Source organism: Protopterus annectens, chromosome 12.part0 (assembly GCF_019279795.1).
Source record: "Protopterus annectens isolate FY-2018-M chromosome 12.part0, PAN1.0, whole genome shotgun sequence".
NCBI lineage: Eukaryota > Metazoa > Chordata > Ceratodontiformes > Protopteridae > Protopterus > Protopterus annectens.
In genome coordinates, this window is record NC_056746.1 from 1433915392 (window position 1) to 1433939577 (window position 24186).

Below are 24186 nucleotides of genomic sequence, written 5' to 3' on the forward strand. Positions count from 1 at the left end.
GGTGCAGGGTTTGTAGAATTTATATGGTTTACACCTTTAATATGGTTATACAAGTGTTAATGTTAGACTACGACACTGATGTTTACTTGGGTGCATTGCTGTGACAAACTCTCACAACTTATATTACGTAAATGTTTGGGTTAGAGGTTGTGTTTTCTTGAACAAAGTTATGAACTGTTTTAACTAAATGGGTATTTATTTAGGAAGGACAGCATCAATATTGGATTATATTGTCATTGAAGATACTGCTGCACATTTAATGCCTGGCACTGAATGACAGCATGGCTGGCTGTTTCTTGTGTTGGGTGTGAATTGGAGGGATCATTTTATCTTAGTTTATTTCACTTTTTGTTTACCTGTTATCATGGGGCAACATCTTAAGTATATGACGCCTTGTGATTAAGTGATTTTTTTTTACTTCAAATATTTATTATAGTTATCTTTTTGTATTTTATTTACTGAGGAGAGCTGGTTAAATAAACATACCAAGATGATTTTGAGAGGGCATGTTTCAAGGGTTCAGTGCAACATAACAGCCCTGATATATATGGACTGAGCATTACTGTAGAGGGAGGTTATGATAAGTGCAACAGTATATATGCAGCTGTTTTTTTCTCAAAATAACGAAGTGCACCAAGTTCACTGTACCACTACACCAATAAGAAGTTTGATATGAACAGCAGTGGGATATATATTGCAGGAAATTAAGTTGGATGTTTATGTTACCTGCATAGTTCTTACCTCAGCCAGGTTGCCAGTTAAAGGTAGCATACTGAATATAATTTTTGATCAAAACATAGAGAAACATAAAGAGTGAAGACTGGTAGTTACACAGATAGGTATTCCAACAGAAAAGATCTATTATGCTATAATGCTGAACTTATGAAGCTGTAACCCCCCCCCCCACAACCCCACAACTATATTATACTACAGTGGGGAAAATGGCAAATTTATAAAAGGTTTTGTTTATTTTACATTATACAATACAGTACTTCTTTGTTGTTGGCCAACTATTCCAGTTTGATGAATGTCTTTACGATGATTTGACTGCTATTAAGGGACGTTCAAGGCTTAGTGTTCATTGAATAGCCATTCCATTAACTTTTTGTTCGATGGGTAAACACAGACCCTGTTTAAACATATACCGCACTCTAGTTAAACAACTCCCTTGCACTTTCCAAACGAAGCTTAAAACTTAGAATCTACTTCGAAAATAATCAGAGCAGACAGGTTTTCAGTCATACAGCAGCAGCAGAGACACTCAAAGGACATAACAAATATGCTTTTAGTCTTTTTTTCCACCTCTGGTCCAAAAACAGTGCTTTGAATCTAGCAAACAAACTAGAAAATGCAGGACTCTGAGATAGTACATCTGAGAAATAAGATACCATCTCAACACATTTCTCTACCACTCATTTGAAAGTCCTTTTTATAATACACCTAGACATGCAGCATGTATTATTGCAATAAATAAAATTAGCTGTTATGAGCAGCCCAAGTTATCATAACCTCAAACCACTGCAGACTCCAAAAGGAATGTTTAACTTTATGAATAACTCAGCAGCAATCTGGTTTAGAATGGGTTATTCTAAATAGATATTTCCTATGTTATTTCAAGGCATAACAAAACTAGAAAAGAGTTTAACAGCAGCCTTAGAGACCGCAAGTACACTGTCACCTCTAGGACCATATGGAGAAAATAGAGGCATCGCTAAATTATGCCACTTTGGCAGCTGGGAGAGTGAGTTTTACTTTTATCCTATCAATTACTCCTCCCCCCTTTCTATGAACAAGAAAATTAATATGGGTAACAGAGTCACAAGTACAGTAGTAGCTGTGTAATTCAAGTTTCTGGGCCCCCACTGAAAGGCTTTTTCAGGAAAGCAAGACTCCTACTCAACATTTGGAAATAATCAAGATATGTACATCCATCCAATCCTCTCCCTTTAGTAACCCTTTACCACTGGCTCTGTGAAGATGAGCTCCTCTCACACATGCCTCTGTTTGGAATGGTCCTCCTACTCTAAGCAGACAGTCACACAAACATGACTTATGCAGTTGCTAGATTATAGCAGTACAGTAATTAATGAAAATATAACAATGTAAGGAAAGGACACAGAAATACATTATTACTATCTACAATTGTGTGCTGCTCCCCAGAGACTAATTTTATATAAAGTAGGATAAAGTAATAGGGCAAACATAGCTTTCTGCAGAAATGTGAAATATTTTATGGTGAGAGAATTATACAGAAACTGAAAGCTGAGAAAATAACTTTTTAGGCAGACATTAGGAGTACTGATAACAGAAATGAAATGGATACAATAGGTACTACTGAATTCAAACAAATATTAAACACAGCAATTAATGAAAACAAAAGTGTACTGAGTGCAACAAAGCCATCTAATTATGAGGGTACCTCATAAAACCAGAGTGTGATGAAGTGCTGGCATGTCTGCTACCATCCTAATCATAATGACTGAAACGTTTAAATGCTTCATTACTTCTCACAAAACACCTTATCTGCTGCTCAAGTTAACCTGATGATGAAGAATGTAGAAACAGCCATCAGCACAGACAAAAAATGATAAGTTTTGGCTCATTAAAGGTGTTTCAATTTGTGATGACACATCTGAACAGTTAGATCACAGAAACTAAGTTTCAAACTATTCTGTCCTGTTTGTTAGACAAAAGGTGTAAAAGTCAAGTCAGTGAGTGGTCTACAAAACAATTTCTTTTCAGCCAAAAAAAAAAATGATGAGCATCTAATATTTGTAAAAGCTCCAGACTGATTATACCTTTACCATGCATCAAATAAATACTAATCTTTGAGTTAATGAACTGAAAACAATGTGTCTGAGATGCTGCTGACTGAGATGATGTAAAGTGACTAAAACTCAGATTATTCAGAAATGTAGGTATGTGAAAGGAGATTAAGTATCATTATAAGAAACTTGAAAAGCTGGGTATATAGCACTGAAAATGCACCCTACAAACCAACTGAAATCACAAATATACAGCAAGATTGAAACATAAATTATATATTGCTATTAATGTCTATGTAGTGGAGCTTTAATTAATTAAAAGCTATTATTTAAAATATTCAAGTATGTGTATAATAAGATTTGCCAGTAATGAATATGAATGAAGGAAAAGCTAATGAACAGCAATAAAAATCCTTCATGCATCTTGAATACTGAATTAAGACCAGTTCCAAACATCTAAAATAAAGATGCATTCTGATACCATTTAATTAATCGTACTTTACCATTCATACCACATGTCAACTAGACCAAAGAAAGAGTAGTGCCACTGGAAAAGACCCAGAAGGCAGGATGAACTGGTTCAGTAAAGCAGGCTTGGTACTCGTGGACTAACTTCACTGTCTCCTTGACAGCAAAGAAACATATCTTACCCTCACCATAGTTTAGAAAAACACCAACTTTGCTTGGATTTGGGTTAGACAAAACAGTTTCTATATCATTGTGCCAGGCACAAAGTTTTACACTGAACCATTCAATGCACCAGGACATGTTATTTCTTCCAAGTCGACTTCTCGGGCCTGTCCTCTCGATACTTCTGTAGGACACACCAATGCCACAGTAGCTGTTGGGGTTGCTCAATGTTACCTCCCAATAATGGCACCCACTAGAGAAACTCTGGGTGCATAGAACTTGTGCGCAGCTGGAAAACCTTCCAGCATTATCCGGATAATTGTGTGGTACCTCGGATACAGAAATTTTTTTAAATTTCTCCGCTAAGGTAACTCTCTTATGTGCTGTAGTCAGATCTGCTGTAAGCCTGCAGGCATCTGTAAGAGAAAACAATGCCATTATTACTTAAAAAAAATACCATGATATTACATGGCTATCTTAGACTTCATAAGTAATCATCTTGAACAAATCAATTCGATATTCAGAGAGAAAACACAGGCTAAACTGCTTGCAGAAAAAAATGAAGCTGAAACTGTCTGGAATGAACCACAGCAATGGCACAATAAAGATATATTAACAATTTACTGTGATGGTAGATCTTTAAGATCGACTCTCTTACAAGGGATCATTTGATTTAGGGACCTCTAGGCTACAGGTTTGGTTTACTATAAATTTCTGATACACTTGCCGAGTAAGTTCTAGAGATCAGCAGTGTTTCAAATAGGAATAATACTACCTATGTATTAGAAAGAATTATTGGTGCAGGAACAAGCTTTCATGTGCTTCTCATGGTGGAGGGGACTGCATTTCCCCCCTTCACACACACACTCCACTATATATATATATATATATATATATATATATATATATATATATATATACACACACACACACACATAAAACTAATCTCAAGATTGCTGAACCTTAAGAGGAAAATAAAAACTTCCTTAACCTCATAGATCAGCAGTCTCATGGTTAACATTGGTTCTATGTCTGACACATTGGGACATTGGAAGCACATCACTTTACAGCGATGATATGGGAGCCAAAAGAAAATTTATCCACGTAAAGTTAGGTTCCCATACAAATTACAGAAATGACAATGAACCTTTACAAAACACATGTATAAATAATAAAAGAGTAAGATAAACAAGTAGCCCATTTAAAGGAAAGTCCTGAAACACTTATACATTCAGTATGTGCCCAGCAGAGGCAGATGTTTGCACACCAACTTTGCTGCTGCTACTTTAACATTATTGTTAGCTACAGATGTAAGATACATAACACCCTCTCTCTCCCTCCATGTTTATATATACATATACGTGTGTGTGTGTTGCAGCACTGTAGTGGATAGTCCCTTTAAGAATGCTCAGACAGGCAGGCAGGCTGGCAAAAGATATTCAGCCATGAACAGGGTTACATAAGCCAAACGATTTGAACCTGCTTTAGCAAAAAGACAAATCACAGTGGACAGACAGATTTGTCACTCAATGACCACCCCATCTCTGTGTTAAAACATCCATTCCACACCAAGCAATACAAGTCACCATCTTCCTATAAGGAGGACTTACACAATTGGATGGCTATTTATAAACTCATCCCAGTATGAGTGGCCTATTGCTCCTTGAAAAATAAGGTAAAGTCTGAGGATGGCTGTTGGCAAGGCATAAATGACCACATGGTCCAGTTACCTTAACTGATTTTATGACTGTTGCATGGTTGAAAGAAAGAAAGAAGCTTTCATGCTAATTTGGAAAAGAGAGCGAATTATTGAAGAAGGAAGAAGATGGAGGAAAATTGAAGGATATATGAAAGTGGTAGTCTGAGAATTAAGGGAAATAAAAAATTAGTCATAACCGTACACTTAAACTAAGATGGAAGGGAATAAGGATAGTGAAAGAAACATAAAATGGTGGGGTTAGATTTTATGGCAGTAAAAAGAAGGCAATATATATATATATATATATATATATCTATAGAGAGAGAGAGAGAGAAAATAGCATGGGAAAAGACAAGGGTGTCCCAGACCATGGCTGGGTATTTTTGGTCTGCAGTGAAAGTAAATTCTCAGTAGGAAGATAGAGGAGCTGCAGGAGATGATGTTTGGGAAACGGGTGGACACTCCTGTTATCACAGAAACATGGGCCAATGACAAGAGGGGTGGGGCATGGAGGTGCTGTGGTACGTTCTTCAGGGATGTCAGTACAGGGGATAGATAGGTGTGGAGTGGCAGCCAATTTGCATAAAGAATGACATCAATTGTGAAGTCAGAGAGGAGGAAGAAAACCAAACCAGGACAAGGCGTAGTAAGTGTTTGAAGCAGGGTTAAGTGTGTTAGCAGTTATGGTAGAAGAAGAAAAGTGGTACACTGATGGCAGGTGTCATCCTCCATTCGCAACAACAGAAATGGATGGGAGACTGCAGGACAGAATAAAGGAGTTGGGTAGGAGAAATATGGTAATACTCATAGGGAACTGAATCTGCCATCAGCAAACCATGAGATTCTGAAGTCAAGGGTAAATTTGAAAAGAGAAATGATACAGGCCTTGATCCATGAGGGATTTAGCCCAATAATGCAGAAATGTACCAGAAAAGATGAAATTTTGGACACTGTTATAACTATTGCATTTGTTGTGGACATCCAAGTTAAGGCGTTGTTAAAATAAAAGTGATTATGCCATTGTGCATTTTACAGTGTGTGTGTGTGTGTGTGTGTGTGTGTGTGTGTGTGTGTGTGTGTGTGTGTGTGTGTGTGTGTGTGGAGGGGAGGGAGTATGAATAAAAAGACAAAGATAATGGTTTAAGATTTTTGAAGAGAGGATTATGCTGTCCTGCAAAGGTGGAAAAGGACATACATGGAGGAATCAAGCAAGCTACAAGAAAGGGTTAGACAGGTCAGCATGATATGGCTAAAGTGCAAAACATAATAGAAGAATCGAGTGGCCAAATAGAACAAATATTAACATTTTTCTGTTAATAAGTTGAGTTCTATGAAGTAATTACTGTATATTCTATGGTTATTTTGTTTTCATCACAACACTATAGTGACAGTATTTATAAATTCTGTAAATGAAGACACAGCCTCATTTTTTTTCAATTTTTAAAGTCATTTTCCTAGCTACTGCTAATAAGCAGAAGAACTCTGCAGTCATAAAACATTTGCTGCCAATCTGCTTTAATTAAAGATTTATACATCTAACAACCAATATCTTCCTTTTTGTTTAGAATGTCATTTGTATGTAGAGTGACAAGTGAACTATGTAAAAATTTCCAAGAGAAAAAATTCCAAAACAAAGATGATATAGATTTAATCTGAAAAGTTAATTCTGATTCAAAATTTACAGTTGTTTAGTATTTTATATACTTTGGACAAATACGGTCTTCTTATCTCACCATTTGTTTTGAGATTCTTTACTAAAATCAAGATTGGGTGGACATTCTTTTTTTTTTTATTATATCTAACTTTAAATCAACTTTCGAGATTAAAAACCACCTACTGATTTATACTATAAGCCAGTTTTCCATATCTAAAGCATGCTTACCAATTAAAGACTCTGTCTTAAGCACTTAAGTCAATCTTAATATTTGATTACAAAATGTCAAAGCTTAACATTTTTTTTTTGTGAAAACTCAAGACTATCATTCAGGAACAAATGGTACAAGGAAAATATGTAACACCTTTGTTTATCATGGTGTTTGCATATAATTTTTGTAAATAACAATGAAACAAATAAGACCACGGAATAAATGCTCCTATTGCTTAGAAAAACACTGAATAATAAAAGAAAAAAGTATAGGAGCAAACCAAGGCTGATAAAATGTGTCAACATATAAAAATAGCAGTCCAAAACACTGTGCCAAGTTGAAAATTCCTTCTGATATAAATCCATGCAAAAACTTCGTAAACCACTGGATTTATTGATAGCAAATAACAAATAGGTAAGCACTTTCACCCTTCTGGGCTTCCTCAGATCTTTAAACAATTTCATTAAAAACAAAGGTCAATATATACTAATTTAAAAATATGACATCACGTCCTATACTAAATGTAAAAAACTATTACACTAAAACATATATTAACTAATAAATATCTCTAAAATAAAAATATAAAACATGAAGTGACACAATTAATGAACTGTATATAAAATTCATGTATACAATATAGCTTAGAAATAAAACATGCAAGTTTATCTGACAGTAAGCCTCCTATTTTTAAGGATAGGTTTGGCTGGCTAAAATCTAGCTGTATTCAACTGGACGTATAAGAGAATTTAAGTACCTTTTATCTGCACTTTTTTCAAATAATACAGCATTTAAATTGATTTGTGTTGCATTCAATATTAACTGAACTGGAAGTTTTGACTCTGTTTTTTCAGTTAGTGCTTGCTAGAATTTGATTGCCTGTTAGTAACTGCAGGCGGGGATAGTCTCATTCATTGATATCCTGTCACTGCCTATTTAAGTGGCACATTTTGAAATATTTTCTGCTTAAAACCTCAGCTTTGGCCGGCTAAGATCTAGATGTATTCAACTGGACGTATAAGAGAATTTAAGTACCTTTTATCTGCACTTTTTTCAAATAATACAGCATTTAAATTGATTTATTTGTGTTGCAATGAATATTAACTGAAATTAAAGTTTTGACTCTGTTTTTTCAGTTAGTTCCCCACCCACCCTTCCTTTTTCTGTTTTGGTGTTAATCTTGGTGGATTTGAAACTGACCGCCCCTCTTGTAAATTTGTGTTTGGATACTCCTTCTGGGCCCATCTCATTTTCTCACTCAACTGAGTGAAGTGAGATCATATTCTGATTTCAGGCACTCCTACTGTGTACAAAGAGAGCATCTGGGAAAGAAAAAAAAAAATTTAAAGCTGTTTCCTGCCTTTCCTGTAAGTGGTCTAGAGTGTTTCTAGGCTTCTGAGCCCCAAGCCTTTCTGTGTTGGGGGGAAGCCTTCTAGCTTAATTTTATTTCTTAGAATTAGCAAGTTTTCTAGTTTCAGCACTCAAACCTGTTTCTTTGAACTCAGCACTTGTTCAGAACTTGTTGTAAGCACTAAATAAGGTACAAATTACTACAGCACTTAACTTTCCTCACTTGTCTAGAGGAAAGCAGTTTTTAGTACTTAATAAATAAGCACCTAGCCAGGCATGTCTAAGAGTCAGCTCCAGGTGATTTCTCCTGTCTACCTGAAGAATCTGAGCATCTTTGGGCAATGCAGAAATTGCCTCATGTACACAGACAACCCTCTCCTCCTAACACCCAACACTACAACCTGTGAGAGATGCACTTATATAGTCAAACTGGAAGCAAAGCTTTCTTCACCCAAGACTGGACTAGACAGTCAAGAGGAGAAGGTAAACACTTGCACCACACCACACTCATCACATAGTCCCTCAAAACCTACACCACCAAAACACACACATAGAAACACAAAACACACACCTACATTCACAGAGGCCCTCAATAAAAACCTGCCCAAGCATCAGGGACCTTCAAAGTAGAAACGCAAGAAAATTCCATCCCCCCAACACAACCCAAATGACACATAGCCCACAAATTCAGTGTGCCACTCAACCACAGCCCATAAGGCATAACAACGTACCCAACACTTTAGTCAAAGGTGACTCTATAGTCACGCACACTGATATTCCACTCACCAGGCTAAACAAGGAGAAAGTTACTGTCAGGTGCCAGGATCCGACACATAACGCACGCACTCAGGTCACTCCACAATAAGTACAAATATAACACTGTCATTGTCCATGTTGGTGTGAATGACCTGAGACATGCCTCCCTGGACTACATGAAAAGAGACATGGAGGAGCTCTCCGATCTTGTAGCGCAGGCAGGTATGACCCTAGCCCTGAGTAGCATCCTGCCATCACCCAGAATGATATCACAGTACAAGGACAAAATAATTGACTTCAACAATTGGCTAAGCTTCTGGTGTCATTCTAAGGGGATCCAGTATTTGTCTGCCTGGGATGACATGATCAACAGACCACGATGCTTTGCCAGAGATGGCCTGCACCTGTCACCCTTAGAATTCCGGATACTGGCTAAGGCTCTTGCCACCCCCACAGTGCCTTTTTTAGGCAAGGTTCGAATGACAAATTCACCACCATAACAGGTACAAGCAAGCAAAATCTGAGGGTAATGCTACTCAATGCTAGAAGTCTAAACCTCAAAATGCACTCACAAGAGGCACTCCTTAAAATGGAGAACATCGACATCTGTGCACTGACAGAGACCTGGTTCAAAGCTTCAGAGAGCACCCCTGCATTACCAGGCTATAATTCATACCACACCTTTTGGCCACCTAACCTGAAACGAAGCACTTGGTCCAAATTCATTAAGGATATCCACACCTCCAGGCTAGTTGCACAGCACAATGCATCCGAGATTATCCAAGTGCAACTAACTCTGGGCAAGACTGCAATCCAAATTGTAGCTTGCTACAGACCCCCCACCATGCCCCAGGATTCCCACTCCTCATTTCTTGATACACTGGAAAGTATAAGGGTACAACCCAACACCCTAATAATGGGCAATTTCAACTACCCCACCATTAACTGGGAAAACTACTCATGTACCAACTCTTTTGCTTAATGTTTTCTGGAATTCATAAATTCCAACGCCTTGGATCAACTTATTCACACCCCCACCAGGGGCAGCAATATCCTAAACCTGGTCATTACCAACATGGGCAACCAGTGTTCCACACCAGAGGTCAATTCCTCGTTGGTCAGATCCGACCACAAGCTAATCACCCTAGACATCCACATTCCGCCCCACCCCCAATTAGAGAAACCACCGCAAAAAACTTCTCCAAAGCCAACTTCACACTTCTTATGATAGAAGTGGCAAACTTCATGACACCCATGCAGACGGACAACAGAGGTACGACTGCTGAATCCTACACAAATGCACTTTATAAGCACTTACACAAGTGCATGGATCATGCTATCCCTAATAGAACCAATATGCTATCCTCCAAAAAAAGGAAGCCAATCTGGTGGTCCTCTGCCATAAACAAACTCTACAACAGAAGAAAGAAACTGTTGCAAAAAAGAGTAAAATGCCATGACTGGAGGAACTCCCTGGTCAACCTCAGTAAGTAGCTGAGATCTCCCACAAAATCCTCCAAAGCTAGTTATGAAAACAAAATTGTCACTGACTCTAAAGACAACCACAAAGCATTTTATAGCTATGTCAAGAACTTCAATGGCAACAGTCATATCTGCTCTGAGTTACAGCACAATGGCACTAAATATACAGAACCAACTGATATTGCCAACATCCTGGCAGATAGGTTCAGTGCTAACTTTACCCCCCTCTCAACCCCTAGATGGCCCATCTCTATACCGGAAGAATGCAAAGTTCCTATAATCACAGCTGCACAGGTAAAAAAAAACACACTCTCCAAAGCCAAGAACACAGCATCCATGGGACCTGACAATATGCCAGGCTGCGTTCTACATGAACTACAGACTGAACTGGCACCCTACCTAAGTACCATGTTCAGTCATAGCCTCACCTCAGGTTTTGTGTCCATTGACAGGCGCACCACCACGGTTATCCCACTCCACAAAGGGGGAGCCATGATGGACCCCGGGAACTACTGCCCCATTAGCCTGACGAGCCTGGTCTGCAAGGCCATGGAACGTATCATCACAGAACTCATAAACAAAGACATTGGTAATCTCCAAACTCGGGACCCTACCCAGTTTGGATTTGTAAAAGGCATATCATGTCTCCTAAACCTGACTGACTTCTTTGAAGCAGTCACCAAAGCCATACGTAAGGGTAAAGTGGTGCACACAGCTTATCTAGATCTCGCCAAGGCTTTCAACACCATCCCCCACTCTGGAATTATAGATAAGCTCACTAAACTAGGTATAAATACCTATGTCACAAGATGGGTTGCCAACTGGCTCACGGACAGAACCCACACTGTGAAAGTAGCAGACTCCAAATCCGACTTCACCCCACTGACAAGTGGAGTACCACAGGGTTCAGTCCTGGGTCCTCTCCTGTTTGGTATCTACTTCTCTGAAGTACAGGCTAACACAGAAGGTCTTTGGCTAACAAAGTTTGCAGATGACTGCAAACTAGGAGCCATAATTGAAACTCCTAACGATGTGGACATACTACAAAAGGGCCTCACTGAGACAGATACCTGGTGTCAAAGCCATGGCCTGAAGCTCAATGGCAAAAAGTATATGGTCATCCCCTTTGGTAAAAACGCTGTACCCATGAGCTACCACATAGGCGGTAGTCTACTTAATGCTGAAAATGTAATAAGAGACTTTGGGACACAGCTGGACAGTAGTCTCTCCTTTGATAATCACATTGCCACAGTGGTCAGGAAATCCTTCTACGTGGCTCACCTCATCACAAAAGGTTTCTCATCCAGAAAAAAGAGGTCATTGTTCTCCTCTACTCATCACTCATTAGACCCATTATAGAGTACAACGCCCCTTTTGGTATGTACCTCACAAGACAACTACAACAACTGGAAAGGCCACACCTTTGATAATCACATTACCACAGTGGTCAGGAAATCCTTCTACGTGGCTCACCTCATCACAAAAGGTTTCTCATCCAGAAAAAAGAGGTCATTGTTCCCCTCTACTCATCACTCATTAGACCCATTATAGAGTACAACGCCCCTTTTGGTATGTACCTCACAAGACAACTACAACAACTGGAAAGGCCACAGAAATACCTCACAAAGAGGATTACTGGCCTCAAACAGATACCCTATCCAGACCATTTCAAAAAACTCCAGGTTTACTCCGTCGCATATCGCCTACTCAGAGGCAATCTCTGCCTAACATACAAAGCTATGTCAAACCCGACATGCTCCACTTAAAGAAATCCCAATCCCTCTGAGCTACATGCTCTAGGGACCTAAACCTTGTCACCACAATAAACAGAACATACTGGAGGGATAGATTCCTGTCCCAGAGACTTCCCATACTCTGGAACAAACTACCTATCTATGTCAAACAGAGCTCCTCATTAGCACTCTTCAAGAAAAATCTTGATGATTGGATTGGAAATAGGAAATTCACCCCAGGGATCACTTCTGTGGCTCTGCTCAACAGGGGCACAGGAAAATAATTTTCTTGGGTGGCGAAAGTCAAGGTACATTTTTGGTTAGGCTTATATAGGCCCTAGGGACAATAGCCTAGTACCTACCTATGAACCTATGATAGGTTTATGGGGGATCTTGTCATTAAGTCCTGGCTTATGATCTGCTCTAAGTCTCATAATCCACTTTAGTTCCATCCTTTCCATATAATTCCATGCATCCCCACCTCTAATACTAGGAATGTTGACTTGCATGACCTGAAACTTGAAATTATGCTGACTGTTTCTAAAACATGTTTGGATAGGGCGTTGCAGGTAGATTGTGAGCGTATATGATAAAGGTGCTCCCTAATCCTTTCATGTAACCGCCTGTCCGTTTTACCTACATAAAACTCCGGACAGGCTATACATCTAGCTAAATAGGTGACATGTGACATGTTACAATTAGCATGTACCTGAAACCTAAAGCTTTGAGAGGTGGAAGGATGTATGAAATAGGGATTACTGTCTAAAAATTCGCAAATATTGCAAATGATTACAAGGTAAGGTGCCTAAAGCAGGGCTATTGTCTGTACTCCTGCTTAATATAAGATAAATGAGGTGACTATGCATTTTGAAGGAGTGCATAACATGAGAGATAATATAGCACGTCCCTATTTTTCCCATCAAACCCCAGTGGAGAATGAGTTGCCTTCTTCAGATACTTCTAATGATTCTGTAGTGAAATTATCCATTAATTATACTCAGGATATCAGTAGAATCAAAGAAGTACTTATTACAAACTGGGGTATTTTGATGGTCGATCCTTAGCTCAAGAAGATGGTGGGGAAGAATCCTAAGTTAATTTTTAAGAATAGACTGAACTTACAGAGGCTCTTATGTTATCCTAAGGAATTAAGCAGGAGTACAGATGATAGCCCTGCTATAGGCACCTTACCTTGTAATCATTGCAATTTTTGTGAATTTTTAGACAGTAATCCCTATTTCATATATCCTTCCACCTCTCAAGCTCTGTCTTAAAGGGACAATCCCAGTGTTTAAAATTCGGGTCCATAGTAAAGCTGAACAAATAACACCCACTTTATTACGTCAATCACATCCCCACCCACAGTGTCATTTTTCTTTAAAACTTCCTGTATATGTTCAATCCCAGTCCTTATTTAGCTCCCAGTGTTAACTTACATCTCTGATTTATGTCCCTACCACATTTAAATCGGACTTCCACTTCCAGCTTTTCTCGATCTTTGCTCCCATATGTCTCTGGAAAGGCAATAACTGTACAGCTGTTCTTGGTTTTTCTGCAGTATCCTGAGTTTTTTTACCATTTTTTATTCATTTATTTATTTATTTTGTTTTTTGCTGATGTAGTTTCTGTTGCCACCGTAATGAGAAAAAGTTGTAATGCAACCAGCAGTTGCTAAGCACGTACAAGCACATGCAGTTTACTTTAAGTGCCTAACAACTGATGTTACATTAAAATTTTAAGAAGGATCGTTGATTGTGATTCCATTCTGCCGTTTTTGAGATTGGTATGTAACGGCATGCTTTTTTAGTTTCAGATGTCATATCCTTCAGCTCTCAAGGTCAGTATTTAAAATCTGTCCCTATTTATGGTATTTTGCTCCTCCCATTACTTTATCTTTGTCCGCAGTTCTTGCTCTAAGCAGCTGAGAGGAATGTCATGCTTTTCGACTACTCCTCATATTAAAACTTTAGTTTTTAGAACGATCGTTCATTGCGGTTCATTTCTTTAGCAACCACCATGAACGATAGTTCTAAAAACAAAGTTGTAATATAAGGAGCAGTTGTTTTACTTGTAATTGCGAACTACTCCTTTCAAAAGAGTCCTTTGCTTTTTAGAACGATCGCTCGTTATGCTTCGTTTCTATAGCAACCACAACAAACGATCTTTCTACAAAGCCAACTTTTTGCAGTCCGGAGCAATTCACTTTAATAAAAACATGTTTGGAGGTTTCACAAAAACTTAGGGTTTCTTGCAGAAGGCTAGGGTTTTACAGTACGCTAAATCGCGTACTCAAGGTTAAAAAAAATCATGTGCTCCATTGCTATGTGTTACTAGCTACTATAATGTGGACTGATGCAGAAATGTCACTCTAAATAGTCAAAAAAAATTATATAAACCCTGTCTCTACAGGATGATGAGAGAAATGAGAGACAGGTGGGGGCTGTCCCAACATAAGAACGAATGTGGGTCACTTGCAGCAAGCCTAAGAATAAACTCCAGCAGCTAGAATGCTTCAAAAGCTGACCAGGACAAGAAAGATATGATCTGCCCTATCTGGAAGAGCTACATGGCAGCAGGCAGGATAAGCCTGAAAACATAAACTGCAAAGACAACACGAAAAGTGTTGATGTTTCTGAATATGTAGATGGGAAAGAATTGCATTCCTGCTCTTAACAAGCCAAAGAGTCTAGACTCGTCTATCAATAGGCTCTACAAGCTAACACCAGTGGATAGACATTTACAGGGACTGATACAGATTGACAGATCTTCCAGTTCCAATAATACATTTCAAAAGAGTGGTTCTTAAGTAAAACCTATCAGATTAAAGGGATAAGGTAAATAGCACTATAAGAAAGCTTTGCCAAATCTATGCAAGATAACTAAATTTCAAATGATTCACTTATTGATGCTGAATATGAGAGGCTCTCTAATTGGTCCTGTATACCTGTATGGTCTGCCTCTCAAGAGTAGCAGTGACAGCAAATAGTCAGAAGTATGCAATCTACTAGAAAGCACTTGGTTTCACTTGCATTTTAGGAGAAAGAACAGGCCATAATATATTTGCCTACATACCTCTTGAATGTCCAGATTTTTGCAGTATGTCTGGATTTTTGATTCATATTTTTGGTCTGTTCCTCATAAAATTTATTTTGGTTTTCTGGCAAGTCACTGAAGATTAAAGTTACTAAATAATGACTTTTTTATTCAGCATTTTATTCATGTAAACTGTGATACTGTTATACTGTATCATTGAAATCTTCAGCATACTGTATGTTTTAAACTGCAGCTGTGCTCTTGCACTGATTTGTATAGGTTCATAGGTTCATACTAGGCTATCTGCCCTAGGGCATTTATAAGCCTAGCCAGAGTGTGTTTGGCTTTCACCACCCATTTTAAATTAATTTTGCTATGCCCTTTTTCGAGGTTAGTATACTGTGCCTCTGTCTAACAGTGACACAGAAGTGATACCCGGGGTAAACCTACGATCTCCCATCCACTCATCAAGATTCCTCTTGAACAGAGTCAATGAGGGACTCTGCCTAACCTGGACTGGGATTTTATTCCAGAGTGAAGGGAGCCTCTGGGTTATGAATCTGTTCCTCCAGCATGTCCTATTTATTTCAGCGCTGAGGTTCAAGTCTCTCAAGCGCGTAGCTCGATGGGATTTGGATTTTCTGAGGTGCAGCATGTCCATTAATTCCGGGTTGGACATGACTTTATACATCAGGCACAGATCGCCTCTGAGCAGGCGGTATGCCACTGAGTAGAGCTGGAGTTTCTTTAACCGGGCAGCATATGGCATCAGTTTGAGCCCTATGATCCTCTTGGTGAGGTACTTTTGGGGTCTTTCCAGTTGCTGCAGGTGTCTGGTAAGGTACATCCCGAAAGGGGCATTGTACTCAATTATGGACCTGATGAGGGATGAGTAAAGAGGCACGATGACCTCCCCTGATCTAGATGTGAATCCCTTCATGATTAGGTGGGCTATATAAAATGTTTTTCTAACCTCTTTGGCCACGTGGTTGTCAAATGAGAGATTGCTATCAACTTGGGTCCCCAGGTTCCTAATTACTTCTTCTGTACTTAATGGATTACCACCTATGTGGTAATTTGTGGGCACTTTGTTTTTGTCAAAGGGGATGACTATACACTTTTTGGCGTTTAGCTTGAGGCCATGGCTCTGGCACCAGTTGTCTGTTTCTATGAGGCCCTTTTGGAGAATGCTTGTGTCGGCTGTTGAGTCGATTATGGTGCCCAGTTTGCAGTCATCTGCGAACTTAGTCAGCTACAGTCCTTCCGTGTTGGCCTGTACCTCCGAGAAATATATACCGAACAAAAGAGGTCCCAGGACTGAGCCTTGTGGGACGCCACTTGTAACTAGTTTGGAGTCTGACATGGCTCCAGCAATTCTAACCATGTGGGTTCTGTCCTTGAGCCAGTTTGCAACCCATCTAGTGACATAGGGGTTTATATTTAAGCTGGTGAGCTTATCTATAATGCCCGAGTGGGGTATTGTATCGAAGGCTTTTGCGAGGTCCAGGTAGGCTGTGTGGACCACCTTCCCCTTGTCAATGGCCTTGGTGACTGTTTCAAAGAAATCAAACAGGTTTAAGAGGCAGGATCTGCACTTAAAGCCAAACTGTGTAGGATCCAGTGTCTGTAGGTCCCAAATATCTTTATTTATGAGGTCCATGATGTTCCTTTCCATAGCTTTGCAGACCAAGCTAGTCAGGCTTATGGGGCGATAGTTTCCAGGATCCGTTGAGGCACCACCTTTGTGGAGAGGGACCACTGTTGCTGTATGCCACTCTTTGGGTACATATCCTGTAGTAAGGCTGAGATTGAACAGTAGTTTTATGTTTGAGTTTAGCTCTTCTTGGAGTTCAAGTAGGACGCAGCCTGGGACACCGTCTGGTCCCATTGATGCTGTGCTTTTGCTTTGGAGAGGGCAGCTCTTACCTGAGCATCTGAGATGTCAGGGAGGCAGCACTCTGCTGGGATAAATATTTGTCCTTTTGGTGGGGAAGGGGGGGAGAAGTTTGCGCTGAACCTGTCAGCTAGGATGTTGGCAATGTCTGTGGGTTCGGTGTATTTTTTGTCATTTTGGACTAATTCTGAGCATATCTGGGAATTCCCACCCAGGTTCCTAACATAACTAAAGAAAGCCTTGTGATTATCTCCTTAGTGTCCTGTGCAATTTTTCTCTCGAAGCTGGCCTTAGACGATTTTATGAGTGCCCGTAGTTTTTTGCTAATGCTGATCAGAGATGCCTTCCCTTTTTGGGATTTTGCTCTATCATGTAGTAGCTTCCTCCTTCTATTGTATAGTTTGTTTATGGCTGGGGTCCACCAGACAGGACATCTGCCTTTGGAGGATTATTTCTTGGTTTTATTTGGGATTGCATGATCCATACATTCCTGAAGGTGTTCATAGAATGTGTTTATAAAGGATTCTGCGGTCTGGGCCGTATTTTCCACAGGCCCAGGGGCTTTGAAGGATTCCACCTCGGTTTTGAGGAGTGTGAAATTTGCTTTAGAGAAGTTTTTCACTGTGGTTTTCAGGGCAGGGGGTGGAGTCGGGATGTGAATATCCAGTGAGATTAGTTTATGGTCTGATCTTACCAGTGAGGGATACACTTCTGGTCTGGAGCACAGAGTCCCCATGTTGGTGATGATCAGGTCCAGTATGTTTTCCCCTCTTGTGGGAGTGGTAACAAGTTTTTCCATAGCATTTGAGTTTATAAATTCTAGGAACCTTTGGGCTAGGGTGTTGGAGCTAGAGTAATGCTCCCAGTCTATGTTTGGGTAGTTGAAGTTGCGCAATATAATGGTGTTTGGAGAGACCTTCATATTTTCCAGTGTTCTCAGGAAGGCCGAGTGGGGTTCCTGGGTTTGGGAGGGTGGTCTGTAGCAGGCTATAAACTGGAAGGCAGTTTTACCCACTGTTAGCTGCACATGGATAGTCTCTGATGCTTCGTGCTGTGCCACCTACCTGGAGGTGTGGGTATCTTTGAAGAATATTGATACTCCTCCTCCTTTTGTGGTACGGTCCAAGTTTTGGGGCTGAAAAGCATGGTATGAGGTATAACCTGGTAGTGCTGGTGTGCTCTCGGGAGCCTTGAACCAGGTTTCTGTTACTGCACAGATATCGATGTTCTCCTTGTCTTTGTCTTCATCTTGTCTTCATATTGTGGCATCATTCTTGGTGAGGGTAAGATGCTACTCAAGGTCAGGGTCATACCGGCCTGGGCTACATGCTCAGAGAGCTCCTCTATGTCTCTTTTCATGTAGTCCAGGGAGGTACATCTCAGGTCATTCACACCAGCATGGACAATGACTGAGTCATATTTGTACTTGCTTTGGAGTGACCTGAGTGCTTGTGTTACGTGGCGGATCCTAGCGCCCGACAGGCAGCTCACCGTGACCTTCTCCTTGTTCAGCCTGGTGAGCGGGACGTCAGTGTGCCTGACGATAGTGTCACCTATTACAAGTGCATCAGGTGTCTACATTGATTCATTGGTGTCAAGGTGCATCAGTAATTAATATGCCCAAATCTAAGTCATTGTCCCAGTAAGCCCATCAAATATCCTGAAATCTGTTTCTGTGTGTGTGTGGGGGGGTGTAAGCCCCTCTGCACCCTCTATCCCCCTGCTACTTTAGATATGCTAAATCTGAAATAACACAGTAGTGGAGAAAACTACAAATTCCCTTAGCCCACTGTCTGCTGATCGACGAAAAAAAACTCACACTATATCACAACATAGCGGTGTAGATGAACAAAACATATATATTTGCTTACACTGCTAAATTTTAATAAACTACACTTTATTCTGTACATGAAGCAATAAAAATTGGCTTTAATGTAAGACTGCAAAACCTTTTAAGCAAAGCCAGGCTCAGTTGCAATGAATGATTCCAGGTTTATATGACAACTGTATCTGTGCTATATACTTTCATTTATACCTCTCAACTGTCCAGATTATTGCCTCATATTTTTGTCTGCTCTTCATTAAACTTTTGTTTTTTTTTATTTTTGTGGCAAATCAGTGCTGACTGAATTCACTTAATAATGACAGGCATTAGAGTTTCACACTTCATAAAATTCAGAAAATGCATGGTAACGCAAAAACTTTTAATCTAGCAAATTTCTAAGTTTATAACAGCAATATTGAAAACCTATCCCTATTTTTGGGGCTTTGTCCAGATTTTTTGTGTTAAGAGGTTGTTCGGTATGTACCATAATCTAGTAAGTGCTCACTGCTTGGAAAATGCTTAGCAACTTAAATGGTTCTCATTGCAAACATTCACTGTTTAAAAAATGTTTATCAGTGTGTTCAGTTTGGTTAATCTGGTTACCCAGATACACATTCTATATGACTCTTCATTTTGCATTTAAGTCCCTGTACTCTACAGCTCCATTAAAAAAAAAAAAAAAGTTTTTAGCCAAGTGAACACCAAGTTAACAAATAACGAAGTCCCTCTCCCAGACTGTATGCAGCCCTTACTGGTATCTACCACTAAAAATTAATAGAGCTGTAGCACAAAGTGAATTATCTTCTTTTATTTGTTAATTGTCAAGTAATATTTTTAGCTTATCATTTTTACTGATTTCTTTGTTTTTAATCTGTAGATCTCAGAGACCTGCATTAGCATTTATATATTTATTTATTCATTGCCTGATGTAGCTGAGTTCAGATCCCCAACTTCTTCCATTGTCCTTTTTTTCTACAGATCAGCATATCATGGGGGTACCCCAAATATATTTTTCATTGGGTAAATTTTGCCACGCCAGACAAGAATTCCTCCATGACTGAGAAACAGGAACAAAGCAGGAATAGCCAGCATATTGCAGCCAACTACTTTTTTTCCTGTTAAACCCTACCTCCCTGTAATGCGCTGTATGGATATCATCCAGGCTGGCATACCATGGTGTCATGATAGAAATCCTCCAACCTATGTGATGGGGGTGTTCGTCTTTTCCCCATCTATCTACTGCAACACCATCTCTTATCATGGATCACCACCAGTGCTTGTGAATGCCAAGCACATCTCCACAACCTCGCCCTGGAGGTTGAAAGCAGGCAATACCTTGTCACTCCTCTTCCCCTGCTCCAGCTCCAGCAGGTACAGAAGCTTCTAGTCAAACTCAGGTCACTTGAGATATCAGGACTTTATCGCTATATACCAACTGAGCTGGCTTGGAGAACTTCATTAGCTGAGGCTTGACCTACATGTTATTGAAATAGCTCTGATATGTGTTTTCCAAAGCATGAATTATATGTCACTGTGCTTTGTTGTGAATTTTAATCTCAGTGAAGGAAGGATGTTTCATTAAATTCAGCACTATCTTCGCTGACTGTTTTTAGTGTAACTGTGGGTTCAAGACAAGACAAAGCAAGTGGGTATTTGTTTAAAACACTAATAAAGCATATCTGCTTTAAAACACTACATGTTTAAAACACTATATTTTTACAACACCAGTAAAGCATACCTGCTTTACCTTACTGCCACTGCTGTTATCCAGCTCCAGTTTGGCTGTTGTAGATGAATCTTGCCTGTGCACAATCATTTCAAATAAAATAATTACCATTGGAAAATAAATAATAGCACAGCATTCATGTGACTGCCTAGAAGTATTATCCCTTAAGTCAATTTTGCAGTTGTTTGCTGTTGGACCTGTCTCCTGGGAGTCCAACAGGATACACGTGAGTCAACTGACTGTTCCACATTACATATAGAGATAGGGCCCTTAAGCATCCATATCCTTTCCACAATCACCCTTTCAGGAGGCCTTAAAGCTATCCATCTCCATACATCAGTCAGCCCTGCTTCAGAAAAAAAATTGAAAGAGTAGAATGCGTCTCTTTTCCAACTTATTTGATTAACCTCCAAAGTATTTTTCAAATTATGTCAGGCAACAAGAAAAACCTAGCCAAGCTAGAGTTTGCATTGTGCAATTCCTTGAAACTTTTTGTATAAGAGGATTATGGGATATATGCAAATAACCCCTTAAGGACACCAGGTGTTTTGGCTAGAACAGTCCACTTATGCTGTGCTGATGATGTCTTAACAAAACTGAAACATGCATGTCCACATCTAGTAGGGTTTGGCTTTATTGCCCTGAATCTGTCCATTAATCGACTTAAAAAAAATAAGTCATGGGCATACAAAATCGCCATATAGCTGAACCATGGTATCCTTCAGGAATTATTTGCATATATCCCATAATCATCTTATACAAGAGGTTTCAAGGATTCACACAATGCAAACTTTAGCTTGACTACGTTTGTCTTGTTTTTTTTTCTAGTTGGATTGGCTGTGTGCCCTGTTTACTCTTTTATTAAATTATATCAGACACACATTTCTACATTCTGATTTGTAGACCCATTTGGTTTACAGATAAAATGTTTGAACAAATTTCCACCTCAATTAATTTTGACAACTTTACCTATCAATAAGTAAATAATAAATCTGTTTTTCTGAGCACTTGTATTTTCCTTTGCTAAGTTATCCAAACCCATCCTCATAAACTAGTAGAATAATATATTATACACAGAAGCATTCTTAACTCAATTTACACCTCACTACCTCTACACTATACAAAACAAATTGTCCTTCCCTTTTTTCAGCCAACAGTTTTCAAAATAATCATTTGCATTTGATTGTGGCAGCACCATAAACCTATTGGACTATTCTTTTTTATTTTCTTCACAAAGCATGGCTGCCTCCTGATCCTCAGTCTTCACTGCATTAAGATGTTGATGTCAGCCCAGTCTAACTGCAATATCAATCTCTACCATACTCTAGTCACATCACCCTTATGATGTAACTGTTTAGATTTTGCCCTATTATTTCCTATATCATACTGCTCAATGAAAAGGTCCTCGGAGTCCTCCACTACTAGATTAACATCTTTCTCCTCAGTATCACTCTAATTACAATCTCATAATGCCTTCTACCTAGTCATCTAAACAACCTATACTATCCACACCCCTTTAATTATCCTATCTCTTTCTTTATTAACCCTTGACCACATTTCCATTGTTATATTCTATTGAATTAACCTTTACCCTCACATAACTATAAACCAAGTACCTTCCCCTACTATTATTTTTCACTCAAGTTTTATTACCTCTTCTCTCATTCCCAATACATTCATCTATTCACACCTAATGCATCTAATACCTAAAAATGGCAAATGTCACTGTCAGCTAATGGTTTTATCACATCTATAATTATAAATACTTTAATGCAGCTTTCAGAATACTTCTGTTTCTGCCTCAGGGGAATAAAAAACAGCCATTGCCCTCTCATCTACTTTCAGTCACAATCTCCACCATTATAGACTATCCTTATCAAACAGCCATTCTAACCATTCAAAATGTATGAGGCATGAACAACAAATTTGAACAAATCCTCACCTGTATATTAGAAGAAAATCCTGATGCTGTAGCAAATTGAGAAACATGGCATAAACCTACCTTCCAAAATATCATCCTTCATTTCCCAAATTACAAAGTCCTCAACATGAATCACCTTGATATTAGCTCACATATCACACATACATGTTCACATATCATAGGTTCATAGGTAGGTACTAGGCTTTCAGCCCTAGGGCCCATACAAACCTAGCCAAAAAATGTACCCTGGCTTTTGCCACCCAAGAAAATTATTTTCCTGTGCCCCTGGATCACACTAACAGTTATTACAACCCACAAAGTGGAGACGCCACTCATAATGGGAGGCACAGCACTATCACCCTGCTGAGTATGGTCTGAAAGCCTATGAACCTTAATCAACGTACATGTTGTTAGCAGTACAGATGTAGATGACAGTACTGATGAATACACACTGCATAACATACCTGTGACAGGTCATAGGACATCATCACCCATACTGTGTTCCACCTACACTCAGTATACTACATGTACCTTCGTATGTCACAGGAGTGTTCTACCAGTGGCCTGTTCACAGAAGCAACACTACAAAAGGTGCCTGAGTGACATGTGCATATAACACCAGTGACAGCTACAGTAAAACAAGGTTAATGTTTTGTACTCCCCTGTCATTGTAGCCCATACCACACAGACAAATGGGAGGCATCTGCATATGTGAGTATGTGAATGGCCATGACCTAGGAGCAATAGCTGACTCAGTGTTGTGGACAACATACAGCATAGGCTTAGTGGGTGAGGTGCGTGACATATGTGCACAATCTGACAGCTGCTTATTGCATTGTCACTGCTATGTTAATAACCCTGTACCCATTAACTACCACCTAGGCAGCGGTCAACATTATGGACACTGTGTGTAAGGGATGGTGCTGTGCAGTTTACCTCCCTGAGCTAGTGACATCACCAGACCTATTAGGTAGTCATAAGAGGCAACCCAAGTCATGACAGGGTGCCATCCACGAGCATGGAGATCATTGGACAGCCATACTCAGCACTCAAATTACCAATATTGGATCACATATCACCTTTAAGGGGTATTGGCCATGCTTGGATGGGCGACACCAGCCTTCACAATCCTCATCTCCACTATGCAGCATGCTGCCTACCCTGCGTAAAGACATGTGCAACACTGTGATGTTGGACATGCTACACGTACATATCCTGATGTGAAAGACATACGTCATGGACAGCCACCTTCCTAGTACAAGGGTCGCCACATGCTGGACAGATCCCTGTGCCATACATATGACATACTCCTGCCATAGGTTCATAGGTAGATACTAGGCTATCTGCCCTATGGCATTTATAAGCCTATCCAGAGTGTATTTGGCTTCCGCCTCCCTATTAGATTTGCCTACTGTGCCTCTGTAAAGTAGGTCACAGAAGGTACTCTTTTAAGATTGGTTTACTGTGCCTCTGTCTAGCAGGGACACAGAAGAGATCCCAGGGGTGAATT

The 24186-nt window shown here is 39.6% G+C and overlaps 1 protein-coding gene across 3 annotated transcripts in view; it reads right to left on the reverse strand.

Moving 5' to 3' along the window:
* Positions 1–941: 941 nt before the first annotated feature.
* The window catches only part of LOC122817246 (E3 ubiquitin/ISG15 ligase TRIM25-like), a 1463860-nt gene continuing 1440615 nt past the window's right edge, over positions 942–24186 (reverse strand). For all 3 annotated transcript variants that reach the window (XM_044090466.1, XM_044090465.1, XM_044090464.1), the window contains one exon: positions 942–3811. In XM_044090466.1, the coding sequence (XP_043946401.1) occupies positions 3288–3811 (524 nt within the window). In that variant the 3' untranslated portion in view covers positions 942–3287. The remainder of the gene's footprint in view (positions 3812–24186) is intronic.